The 13,671-nt window shown below is 27.6% G+C and overlaps 1 protein-coding gene across 1 annotated transcript in view; it reads right to left on the reverse strand.

Moving 5' to 3' along the window:
- LOC100211228 (DNA polymerase subunit gamma-1) overlaps window positions 1-13,671 on the reverse strand; it is an 80,017-nt gene that overhangs the window by 48,643 nt on the left and 17,703 nt on the right. The window contains exons 5-8 of the mRNA XM_065816693.1: window positions 11,358-11,534; window positions 7,653-7,841; window positions 3,757-3,798; window positions 3,245-3,371 (exon numbers count right to left, since the gene is read on the reverse strand). Of these exons, the coding sequence (XP_065672765.1) occupies window positions 3,245-3,371; window positions 3,757-3,798; window positions 7,653-7,841; window positions 11,358-11,534 (535 nt within the window). The remainder of the gene's footprint in view (window positions 1-3,244; window positions 3,372-3,756; window positions 3,799-7,652; window positions 7,842-11,357; window positions 11,535-13,671) is intronic.

Below are 13,671 nucleotides of genomic sequence, written 5' to 3' on the forward strand. Positions count from 1 at the left end.
TGATGGTAAGTTCCCCTGTTATGCACGAAATACCCAACTTTTTAATATGAAACCGATTAGACACATCGTTAAAAAAATTCTCTCCTTATTGTAAAAGGTGTAAATCAGCGAAAATCTTGCCAGTGATGGATTCTCAGTATAATTCTTCGCTTGATACACAAACCACTTGATACACAAACCACTTGATACACAAACCACTTCTTTTGCTTTATTTTCGATGAAAATTGAGACAACTAATGACATTTTTCTTGTGAGATTTTTCTAAATATTTCCAGGATGAACTTCCAACATGTTGTCAAGTTTTCTAAGTATTTTTTCATTATTACTAAATAGAAAAAAAAAATATTCAAGCAGTACAAGGTGTATCATTCGAGAAGTATTTTATTTGTGGAAGATGACAAGAATTCAAATAACGTTTTTTAAAAACTTGAAAATATTTTTACAAATGGGTTAAAATAAAGGAAAACATGAAATGAGCTTCGGCAACACAAACAACAAATGAAAATTTTTTGTGTGAAGAAATTAATCAAATTTTTGATAGCACATGCTGATGCCATGAGTTTTATTACAGTTAAAGAAGACCGGCTGTTGACATGGCATTGGAAAAAACAGAAGAACGTGTCCAGAAAAGAAAAGAATTAGAAGAGTTCAGATATTGTCAGGAAGAAAAGCAAAAAAATAAGGTGAAAATTGTATTGTCACATTTATTTAATGCATCTATTTGACAAGTCTACATCTGGCACTGATATCTTAAATTAAGAATATATGAAACCAAGAAACTGGTGAAGTGGTAAGTGAAGCTTTTATAACAACTTTACTAGATTTGGATATTCAAGACCAAATTAAAGCAATGAGTTTTGATACAATGACTGGCAACATTGGTACCAAAGCTAGAGCGTGTACTTTAGTTGAAAAAAAGTTTGATAAAGAACTACAACACTTGACATACTGTCATCAAATGTATGAAGCTATCTTGACGTTTTTTGATGTGACATTTTTAGGATTCTCTCAGACAATCCAGTGGCCCTGAAATAGGATTATTTAAACACTTTCCTGACAAGTGGTCATTAATTGACAAAGAAAATTATGAAACAGCGCTAAATGATTAAACGTGTTCTGACATTTTGACTTCTCACAGCATAATCAAACAAGATGCACTATTTTATTTGAAAACAATTTTTGAATCTTCTTAACAATATTGAGATGACTACAAGAAATTGTTGGAATTAACAATGTAGTTTCTTGGTAATGTTCCTCCTCATGGGGCTCATGTGATGGCTCCCGGAGCTATACACAGGGCTAGGTGGATGGCCAAAATGGAATTTTTATAGTTGCAGCAACAGCTCCAAGGCATTTATCAAGCTTAGACAGGAATGGCATGCAATCACACACTGTAACTGACCTCACTTATAATTTCTTTTCTTTACAAGCTGACCAATTGTTTAAAACTTTTTTTTTAACTTGACTAACTAATCAGTGCATGTAATGAATAAAAATTACTATTTTAAATAAACTACAGTATTTTTTTAAACAATTTTTTTTTTTGAAACTTTTTGAAAAAATAAATGCCCAAATAAAATTCATAAAATAAATAAAAATTTAAATATATATATATATATATATATATATATATATATATATATATAACACTTTTTAATAAATTAAATAAAATTTGTTCATTCATTAAACAATCCTTAGAAGTAATTTGTGAAAGCGTTTTGCGTAACTTTAATAAAACGTTTCAAAAGATAAGTTTAAAAGTGATTTATTTTAAACGAAATAAAAATCAAAACAAAAAGAAATTTTTGCTTTGAGTTTGAGTTTTTTGAGTTTTATTTTAGTGCTAATATATTTTCTTTTTCATAAGAAATTGTTTTCTTTTTCTTTTCTTTTTTTTTTGAACTTTCTTCCTAGTTTAAGTTGAGCTAGTGTTTCTTTTTTCAGCACATCTCTAAAATATTTAAAAATCATCTAAACATCGAAACAATCGTAGTCAAGTTGTCAAAAAATAAAATCATTTGTGTGATCAGAATTGGTGCTTGATCGCACGCAATTCCTGTTCAAACCTGATTTATGGTATTTAAGTCTTCACTCAATGCGTCAATACTGGGCACCTGTCCAACTTTTTTGATCATTGTTTAACTAATTTTAGCTCCAATAAAATTATAGTTTCTTTTTCACTCACACTTTTACAACTGTATGTGTTCCATAAAGTGACTGGGTTTTTTTGGGGTTCAGATGTGAAGTTATACAAGGGAAACCCTAATCGTTAAAACCATACGGAAATCAGTCCTGCCCATTCTTACCACTAAATTATAAGCTTTCTAACTGGACTTTTGTCCTTTTTGATAATTACTAGCATAATACTTACTCTAAAATAATCTATTTTGGATTTTCACTTAATATTTGACAGCCTGATGTGTTCCAAATAGTGACTAGACTTTTGCTCTAGTTGCGAACATTATTAAACTGCAGGTAGTCTCTGAACACAGGTCAAAGTTTCCTCTGCCACAGAAATCTTTGTTGATCAATGGAGCCAAATCATCAAAAAACAATGGAATCAAAAATCAATAAACATTTTTTTTAACAATAAATTATGGACCGTGGGTTCATTATTTTTATTATTATTGAAATGCATCATGTATTCCTGTGCTGATGATTAAAAATTATACAATCATGTCATAAAATGGTACCATCAAAAAAGTTAAAAAAATTTTTTTTTTGCACCACCTTAACATATATGCATATGAAGGCAGGCAGACCTCCTTTTTCCGAATTCCGAGGGCTGCGTGTGTGTGTGTATATATATGTATATATATATATATATATATATATATATATATATATATATATATATATATATATATATATATATATATATATAAACAAACTACGACAAACTACAAAAACTAAAGTATGCTTAGATAGGCAAACAGATTTCATAGTAAAACAAGGAGGTGTGAGAGCTTTAGTACATACTTAAACTGATATAGGATATATATATGTACATGTATATATATATATACACGGGATATTCTAGGAAAAAAATTTGGGCGGCAGTACCCCCTTGTCCTGGACAAATTTAGCGAGAATATTGCCAAACATTAGCGTTTTTTATTCCTCAATTTTTAATTTGGGCGGCGCCCAAATACGGCTGTCGCTATCAAAAACAGTCTAGAATACCCCCTGATATATATATATATATTTATATAGCCAAAGATAAAAAAAGAATTAGTCTACTTACTTTGTGTGGGAGTCTATGAAAAAGAACTCCAGGGATACCAATGTCAATTCCAGCTTCTTCATCTAAAACATTACCTTCTGTATTCCCTAAAAGCAACTTACGCTTTCGAATAATTTCCAAAAATGATCTACGAAAATGTGAAGAAAAAAAACTAAACTTGAAAATATAAACAGAAATAAAAAGTATGTAACATAAATATAGAAAAAAGAATCTATTTGTCTAAGAAAATCACTTGTTATTAGTCTAATATGATCTAAACCTTTGAAAGAAAAAAGAAAAGAAAATTACTCAAGTAAATAGAAAAAAGAATCTATTTGTCTAAGAAAATTACTTGTTATTAGTCTAATATGATCTAAACCTTTGAAAGAAAAAAGAAAAGAAAATTACTCAAGTATATAGAAAAAAGAATCTATTTGTCTAAGAAAATCACTTGTTATTAGTCTAATATGATCTAAACCTTTGAAAGAAAAAAGAAAAGAAAATTACTCAAGTAAATCAAAGTAAACCTTTACTTCATTGGAAAGTTACTTTTAGCTTCATTGGTACTTGAAGTGCTAAAAATCACAACCAAATATTTAAGCATAATAGATCTATGCATTAATGACGTTTTTATATAATATATATATATATATATATATATATATATATATATATATATATATATATATATATATATATATATATATATATATATATTTGCAAATGACCAGGGTTGATATTTGACCGGGGAAGGGTTTGATAAAATATAACTGGGTTTGTGACCTGGGGCTGGGTTTGTGACCGGGGCTGCATAAATATTTATACATATTAAAGTGTATTTTTTTAATTCAAAATTTATGTTATATTTTGTATATATATATGCATATATAAACATCATTATGATCAACATGATCATCATAATCATCTTCTCTTTCGGCAAACACTACACCATATAAATACTAAAGTTTATATAAATATGAAAGGATATTGTATACCAGGATCTAAATAAATAGCAAACATATACATTTATATCCATAATATGTATGCATAAAGTGCATCTCAGAAGCTTTTATTCCTTCCAGACTAAAAGTTTAGAGTCTTTTATTCCTACTCTTCAATTTTAAGTCAAACCTTATTCTACTCCATATTTTTCACCATCTTGAGCAGTTGCTTTATTAATCATTTAATTCATCTTTTTTACAAGAAAATCTCTTTTAAGAACAAATGTCTTTATTATTCCAAGAAGCCAATGTAAAAAGGTCCCGCCTGATTTAAGCTCTGTTATTCTCAGTTTACTAAGTCTTGTACCTTCTTGTACCTAAATCTTGAGACTTTTGGTTTGTCTTCAATAAGGTCATTAACTAAAGTAAGTCTAACATTTAATCTTATTAATTATATAATATTTAATTTTTAAAAGTTCTATACTCTTGTCTTGACAAAAAATCTTTACTTTTTGATTACTTATCACAAGCAGCTGATTTTTAATCTGATCTCTCTTCTGTAACAGCCTAAGGCTTGCTGTGGCTTATAAATTTAAGTTCTGGACTTAAAATCTGCAATTTTTGTTAGACAACAAAACTTATTTATTTACTGCAAAAATTTATTTACTGCTTTGGTTGACAACATTCGTGTTTCAGAGTTATATAGCTGAGAGAGGGTTATAATCACAATTAAGTAGCCTCCTTGTCCATAATGGTGATTTCAGCCTTGGGGAGGTGAATTGGCATAAAAAAATAATAATAAATTAGATCTGCTTTATCTGACAAGCTTGAGCCATTCTCTTTCTTTTTTCTACAAATACAATCATGCATTTCTTTCTTTTTTTTACAAATACAATCATGGTCAATGCTCAAATGAGCTTTTATCTCTATTACAATAAACCAAAACTCATTCTTACTTGGCTTCTTATTCAACAAGTTACATCCTTTTACTGTATCTGTCCCTTCATGACATAAAAACTTTTATTAATCATTTTTTTTCTTTGTACGTCAAAAAAACCTTATAACTATTAGCCATCTTTATGTTGTTTTTTTTATATACAACCTACAACTTTTCAAGTCTTCAGTTAACCATTTCCTAGTATTTTTACTTATTCTCTATTTTTAAGTAGCTCATAACTTATTAGTGGTTGCTTGTAATCTTGTTGGAAGTAAATTAGAGTTTGAAAATATATAAATATATGCCAGTATTTAATAAATAGTAAATATAAGCATAAAATTATAACATATAAAGTATTATAAATTTTTTTCTAGCCCCAGCTATCAACCCCTACTAAATCTAGTAAATCTATATATAGTTTAGCCAGGGTGGGGTTTGAAAAAGTCTCAGAAAGTTTTTACATATTTTTTTGACACAGAAAAAAATTAAAATGCAAGAGCGGGATTTTTTTTTTTTGCACTCCCTTGCGAGTCAAGCTATAAGATAGTTGATGCAGCAGCACTCCGTTGCGAGTCAGGTTATTTGTCAGTCGATGTAGCAGCACTCCCTTACAAGTCAGTCTATAATTTAGCCGATGTAGCAACACTCCACGCATGATTTACAGTAAAAAAAATAAAAATAAAAACATTTTATTAAAAAAAAATAAAAATAAAAACATTGTTTATATTATTAAAAACATTCAGAATGTTTTAAAAACAGTCAGAATGTTTTTAAAAACAATTAAATTTGCATTTTTGCGTATATATATATGTATATATGTATATATACATATATATATACACATATACATATATATATATATATATATATATATATATATATATATATATATATATATATATATATATATATATACAGCGGTGGCCAAAAATTAAAGACCACTCTTATTTTTTTCAAAATTTATTTTTAGCCTTAGTATAATTTTATTTTGGAAAAAGGTATCAAAAAAAGAAAAACATTTTTAGAAAGAATTTTTATTGTATTTTATATTTATTATAAAAATATTTCAAAAAGCAATAAAAAAATAATTTAGAAACGAGTTGTTCCTCCATTTGTTTTCAAGCACTCTTGTACTCGTTCTGGCATTGAATTAATTAAAGTTTTGATTACTTCATCAGGCACATTTTTTAAATGATGATAATGAGATAGAAGATTTTAAATCTTCCAAATTGTAAAGTTGTTCTTTACCAAGCTTGTGATCAAGCCACGACCATAAATTCTCTATTGGATTCAAGTCAGGACTATTGGCAGGCCATGGAAGCACTTGAATTTTATTAGAATTGAACCAATCGCTAACAACATCCACTTTATGACACGGCGCATTATCTTGCTGGAAAATAAACCCATCTTGCAACTGCCATAAATCAATGCTAGGAATATGCGAGTTTTCCAAAATTTTGATGTACCTTTTTTTGTTGAGTCTACCATCGAATAAATGAAAAACGCCAACTCCACAGGCACTCATACAGGCCCAAATTTCGTAGACAAGTCTGTAGATGATGCTTGTCTGTTTTCTTTCATTAATCTCACTAATGACATCACGGTCATTTGAAATTTTATTGCATCCAGTCCTATGACGATCATTAATTGACCGGGTCTCTTTGTATCGTTGAATTATGTTAATAATGCAAGAGTGAGACATTCCGAGCTTTTCTGCTATTTGTCTGATGCTATAGCCTTCTTCTTTTAATACAAGAGCCGCGTATCTGTCTTTTTCTTCGATCGTTGCACGCATTTTTGCAATATTTTTATATCCTTTTTGCAATTCAAAAAATAAATGTTATTTGATATTGAAACTCAGGTTTCGACATTTTATTTTATAGCCAAGGTGATAAGCAATTAAGACAGTTAAAAAAAATAATGGATTATTATTTTTATTAAGTGCAAATTAAAGATTTGAAAGTGGTCGTTAAATTTTGTCCAATTTATTTAAAGAAGATTTATATGTACTCATCAGTTTTTTAATAAGTTAAACACTATTTAATTAGAATTAGATTAAAAAAATTATACCACTTTAATCTGTATGTTTTAATTAACAAGATATTAAAAAAAAAATTTAATATGTCAATTAGAATCTTCTTAATTTTAATTTAAAGATTAAGAAACCAACTAAAAAATGAGTGGTCTTTAATTTTTGGCCACCGCTGTATATATATATATATATATATATATATATATATATATATATATATATATATATATATATATATATATATATATATATATATATATATAGGTTTACTTCTTTTATTTTTAAAATTTTTTATAAAACAATATTTTAATTAATAGTAAATATAGCATAAATTAAAAATTTCTTCTTTTTCATTGCTTTAAAAAAGTAAACAATTATAATTAATCTTTATTATTGAATTAAAAAAAAAAATAGCCTTAAGAATAACATAAAAAGACATTTTCATCAGTATCTAGAGTTTGCAACATTTGATAGTAGCAACTTTGGCATAAGTTTGATAATAAATATTTTTTGGATTACTTTTTTTTGTTTGAAATACTTTTACATGGTACAAGAAACCCCCAACCATATTCCCTCTCATGATGCAGTGGGTAACCATCCCAAGTCATACGCAGAAGAAGTGGTGTCACTCTAGTTTGAGATGAAACACTTTGTGGTCCTGACTGATAACTTTCTTCTCCAGGTGACATACATAATTTACGATACCAACTAAAATAAAGAAAATCTATTTTAATTAATATAGAAATATATATAGTTTTTTAAATTATCAAAAATATCTCTTTTTATTTTAAATTTCTCAAAAATTAAAACAATCATCAGTATAACATTTTTCAATTTAAAAGTTTTAATATTCAAATTTTATGAAATGCTTTCATCAACATTTGGAAATATTCAGATATCTTTTTTTTAAGTTTTCAACATCAACTTGTTTCTCCACGCAGCGGCCTTGTTCATCAAGGTTTGTCCACATTTCTCTACGCAGCGGTTTATTCAGCAGTTTGTGTTTCCAAGTTAGAGAGTTAAGAGAGGGTTGTCACCAAAATTAAAGCAGCTTCCTCGACTGTAGTGGCCTTCTCAGCCTTGGGGAGGTGAATTAACTTTAAAAATATATATTTATATAAATTGGCAAAGTACTAATATATTCTGCTCACTTTATATTTAGTAATGCAACTTTAACCCAGATTTTTTCAAGCAAAATAAAAGAAGTAGTAAATGTTCTTTATACATAGGTACTGCTTACTCAAATCCAAGTTTAATTGGATTTAATATAAGACAACCAAAAGAGAAACTAAAAAATTGCTGTCTAAACATTTATTTCTAAAGAAAAAACAACCATGGAAGCAAAAAAAGTAGTGGATAAAGCTTTACTAAAATTTATAACCTTTTAATTAGAAGTTTGAAATTCTAAAAAATGTGCATAAATTAAAATAATTTTGTTTTGGAATAGTATTATGAAAAAAAATCGAATAATGTGGCAACTTGTATTATAGTTATGCGCAAGTATTGATGATGTTTTAAACACAACTTTTTTAAACTCATAATCATTTGAATCTTATAAAATAGCAAACGTAATTTGGAGCAAAACAGATTTGCATAAGAGTAATCAACAAAACAAACGCTGCGATTACCAGGAAGTTTTCTTCCTGTAAAACATAAAACATGACATATTTTTCTTCTCAATAAAACATGCAGCATGACTTCTTTCTTTTGCTCTATTTACATCAAAGATGTAAAGCAAAAAAAGTGGTCATGAAAAGAATAAAAGAATTTATTGCCATTTTTTAATAAGCATTTTTGCTAAATTTTCAGAATCAATTTTGTTGTAGCATGGAGCTTATAATTCATTTAAAAATATTTATCTAACAACTAGAATGCAAAGTTGAACATATTTTGTAATTTTTTAAGTATCCAAAAGTTTATATAAGTTTTTTAAAAACTGGAAAGCAAAAGAACAGTTCATCAAAAAAGTGAAGAAAAAGTTTATATTAGGTATGGATAACTCCTTTTAAGAAACTTTTTTTATCTTCCCTTTCTCATTACTAGATGACTTTTTCCTTTTACTTCACAAGTTTTTTTACACTGATTCCATACTGCTCAAGGACAATGGTCGGTGGGTTGATAAAGTTTAAAGTTGAGATTTTCCATCGTTTCTAATAAATTGTGGGCTCTATGATGTACAACTGGCACTTCCTTTAAACACAATTAATTCTTAAAGATTTAGTTGATTACATATTAATTTATATTCTATTATAAGTTAAAATTTAATTGTTAATCGTAAAAAAAAAATTAAAAAAACAGAAAAATTAACTCTCACATAAAAATATTTACATGAACATCCACATTTATATCCACACAAACTGAAAATGGCTTTTTTTTATAATAATATTTATTTTATGCCTAATGATAACGTTGTGTTTATATTTACCTCCAATCGTTTGCAAACTTGAATTAAATTGTACTAACTTGCTTCTGATCATTACTACCAAAAATTTTGTTGTTGCTATTCAACTACACAACTCCTCCTTAAAATACTTTTCTATGATTTCTATGTTTCTTAGGTATTTTCTTTATCTTATGTTGTTCAGTTTGTTATTGTTAGCAATAATAAAGTCTTTAGAAGCATTTGTTTTATTATTTTATCAAAATTGCTCACAGCTTGACGCCTTTCATAAACAACTGTTGATTATATTGCTCTTTCTACCTGATTTTTTTTACTTAAAATGATTATTTATAGTCTTCAGTCAACTTAGCTAAAATTTGTATTCATACACACAAACGGATTGCAAATATTTGTATAAATATATAGATACACTGTTCCTTAAAAGAATATTTTTTGTGTGAAAATAAGAACACAAACATTGTTATATTTTTGTGTTCTTATTTTCTAAATAAAAACACAAACGTTTAACACTTAAGAAACAAATTATACAAGTGAAAATTATAAAAATATGTTGTTTTTTTTTCAACCACTGATCCATATTTTACATTTTAGTATAACTGCTAATTGCTTTTAATTTTCCATGTTATCAGTAGATACAGCAAATAAAAACCTAACCTTACCTTGGTAATTAATTAAAACAATTTCTCATACTGATTGATACACTTATTCAATGACAAAAATAGTGATGACAATGACAAAATGACAAAAATAGTGATGACAATGACAAAATGACAAAAATAGTGATGACAATGACAAAATGACAAAAATAGTGATGACAATGACAATGACAAAAATAGTTTCACTTTTGGTCTAAAGAGTACTATAAATTGTGCCTTAGTTATCCTCTTTCTCAAAATATTTAAGTTAGAAAATAAAACTCTACAAATAACAAAGCAACTTCTAACATTAACAAAACTGTTTGGTTATCAATCAAACAAACATATGGAAAAAAAAAAGTATTTTATTTATTTTTAGTTTGTCAAAAACAAAAACAAAAAAAGTTTCACATTTTAATTACTTGGCCAACCTTAAATTATGCTGACATAATTTAAGATTGTCAATAATCTTAAATTTTAATTTGAGTGCTAATTCTATTTGGTTTTTCATAATATGGATAAATATAGCAAATGAGATCGTAAGTATACTTATACTCATAGTATCAACAGACAATTTAAAGGAAATTATATGAAATTTCAAAAGAGCATTTTGTAGGATTCTCCTAAGTATTGTTAGACCCTCCTAAGTTATATCCTCGTGAATTTTGCTAAGAACATTTTCCAAATATATTCCCAGAAAAAAGTGCATAGACAATAAATTTAGAAAAAATCTTTTTTTAAATTTATTGTCTATGCATTTTCAATTAGGTAACATATAATCAATCATACAATAATTAATTAAGCATGAATCAACTAAATGAATATAGAGTAATTAAGTTAACTTTAATTAAGCTTACACTAAAAAAAACTTAGATTGGTTGAGCATATATTACTTTAAAAGTATACATAATAAATTTAATATGACTGGTGGTTAGTGAAGGTAACAGTGTTTGATTTAATACGACTGGTGGTTAGTGAAGGTAACAGTGTTTGATTTAATACGACTGGTGGTTAGTGAAGGTAACAGTGTTTGATTTAATACGACTGGTGGTTAGTGAAGGTAACAGTGTTTGATTTAATACGACTGGTGGTTAGTGAAGGTAACAGTGTTTGATTTAATACAACTGGTGGTTAGTGAAAGTAACAGTGTTTGATTAGTTATAAATAGTTAATAAATTAAGGACAAACTTTGGATAACCAGGTAGATGCAACTGGTTTCTCCGTTTTTCTGACAAGTGATTCAAGCGATTTTTTATATAGGTATGTACATCATCTTCCTTATCAATTAAAACCACATTGTCTTTTGAAATTGCTGTTTTATGAATAGACCAGTCCATACTCCAAAGCCAAGGGTCGCTTTTGTATCTAATCATAACAGAATCAAAACATAAAAATCTAAATTATGAAATATTACTTGTAATAATTATAAATATTAATTATAAAACAAATATATGAATATATTCAGGGAAAATTATTTTAAGGGAAAAAAATGTTTTTTTATCTTGAATAATCTTGCAAGAATTTAAAAGATAAACTATGAGACTAATGCAATACTTTCAAAAAAATGAAAATGTAACTAAAAAAATGAAAAAATGTCACTTTTTACCCAGAGCTCTTCATATATATTTGTATGCATGTATTTGAATATATATATGTGAATATATATATGTATTGTATATAAGTGTGTGTATATTAGGGTACGTCATACTAAAAAATTTTTCAAAATTAAATTTGGGGAGTGATTTGGGATGGGTTGGGGTAAATTAAGCAATATTCAACCCAAAAAAATTTTAATTTTTTTTTTTTTTTTTTTTTTGTGTAAAAACTAACTTGAAAAATGTAAAAAAGTGTTAAAAAATGCATCTTACAAGCGTTAAAAAATACAACAAAATATTAACAAAACTTTACTAATGTCTTCTAAATTTTTAATTATCCAATTTTTAATAAGTCCATTTGTTGTTGTAATCTATGAATTATAGAACACAGTTACTTAGTACTTGTTATTTGCTTTGCGTTAGAAGTGAATTTCATAGTGCATATTTCAATATCAAAAAGTTGCAATATTTGTTGCATTTTATTTGTGTTTTTTCATTATAATTGTTTTTGTTTTACAGTAAAAAATAAATAAAATAGAATATTGTGTTATGGAGAGTTCAAAATTGAAACAAACTAGACATTCTTCTACAACTAATTTAACTAAGTATCTTGGAGTAGGAAAAGATTGGTTGGAAACAGAAGTTCCTACACTGAGAGATGTACTAAGGAAAGATCTACACATTCAGAAAAGTTTGCTTCTAATATAAATGATATAATAGAATTTTAGGCGTCTTGGGCATTCAAAGGACATCCAAGTATCAGACAGTTCAAGTATTTCAAACGACAATGTTAAAACAGTTTAAATTTTATGTTTTTTTAGGAGATGTCACCTACCTATAAAAGAAATCTCTGTGGTATTGGCAGACTTGGTATTGAAACAATGGTCTCAATCCAATGCTTTGTTTAATACCCCTGTTGTTATATCTCAAAAAACGCTGTCAGATAAAATTTTAACTGCCTGGCATAAATTTAGAGACGTTTCCAATCAAAAAGAAACAAAAGAAAAAACTGTCAAATTGTGGGAAGGTAAGCTAGACAAATTGTTAGACATAACAAAATGTGTAACATTTTACTTTGTACAGATGAAAATTCTCCTTGTAAGGAGGTTAAAAATTGTTCTGCAGGAGTTTATATTTTATGCATTTGCTCTAAAGCTATCAAGTTGCCACAACTTGATTTACTATGGCTCAGATCTCAAAGAGATAAGGTTAGTGAAAAATTAAAAACATCGAAGACAAAGCTTATGAATCAGTGGGGCATGACTTAGATCAAGAAACTTTACCTGAAAAAATTAAAGATGTAAATGAAGAATCCTCAGAAGACAACTGCAATAATATCAAACAAAAAACTTCCCCATTTATTACCATTAAACAAAATTACATGAAGATCCCTAATACAGCACTAGCATCTCTTTAATTTGACATATCTACTCCTGCTACATCTGCAATTGTATATGCTTTTCTTCAAGATTTGATCAAATCAAATTACTTGACTCTAAAAATGTCTAGATTAGCATGTGATCCTAAGAAGATTTGGAGAACCAGACAAGAGGTTATGGCTAAAACTAGAGTTTTGTCAGAAAAAATAATTATTGAAGCTCCTATCAAAGGCATATTTGTAGATGGAAAAAAAGATCTTACTCAAATTTTGATTGAAGATTCAATTACTAAAGCATTTTGTCGAAGAACAGAAAAGCAAGAGAACATAAGTGTTACTTCTGAACCAGATGGAAGCTATTTGACCCATTACACACCTTCAAAGGGTTCAAATAAACCAGCTAAAGAAGCTGCAATCGGTCTTTATAACTGGATGGTTCCTAGAGGAATTGATCAAATTATAATTGTGATTGGATCAGATTCCACAAATTCAATGACTGGATCTGGTAACAATGACGGATTATTAATTC

The sequence above is a fragment of the Hydra vulgaris genome, chromosome 13, assembly GCF_038396675.1.
Source record: "Hydra vulgaris chromosome 13, alternate assembly HydraT2T_AEP".
Taxonomy (NCBI): domain Eukaryota; kingdom Metazoa; phylum Cnidaria; class Hydrozoa; order Anthoathecata; family Hydridae; genus Hydra; species Hydra vulgaris.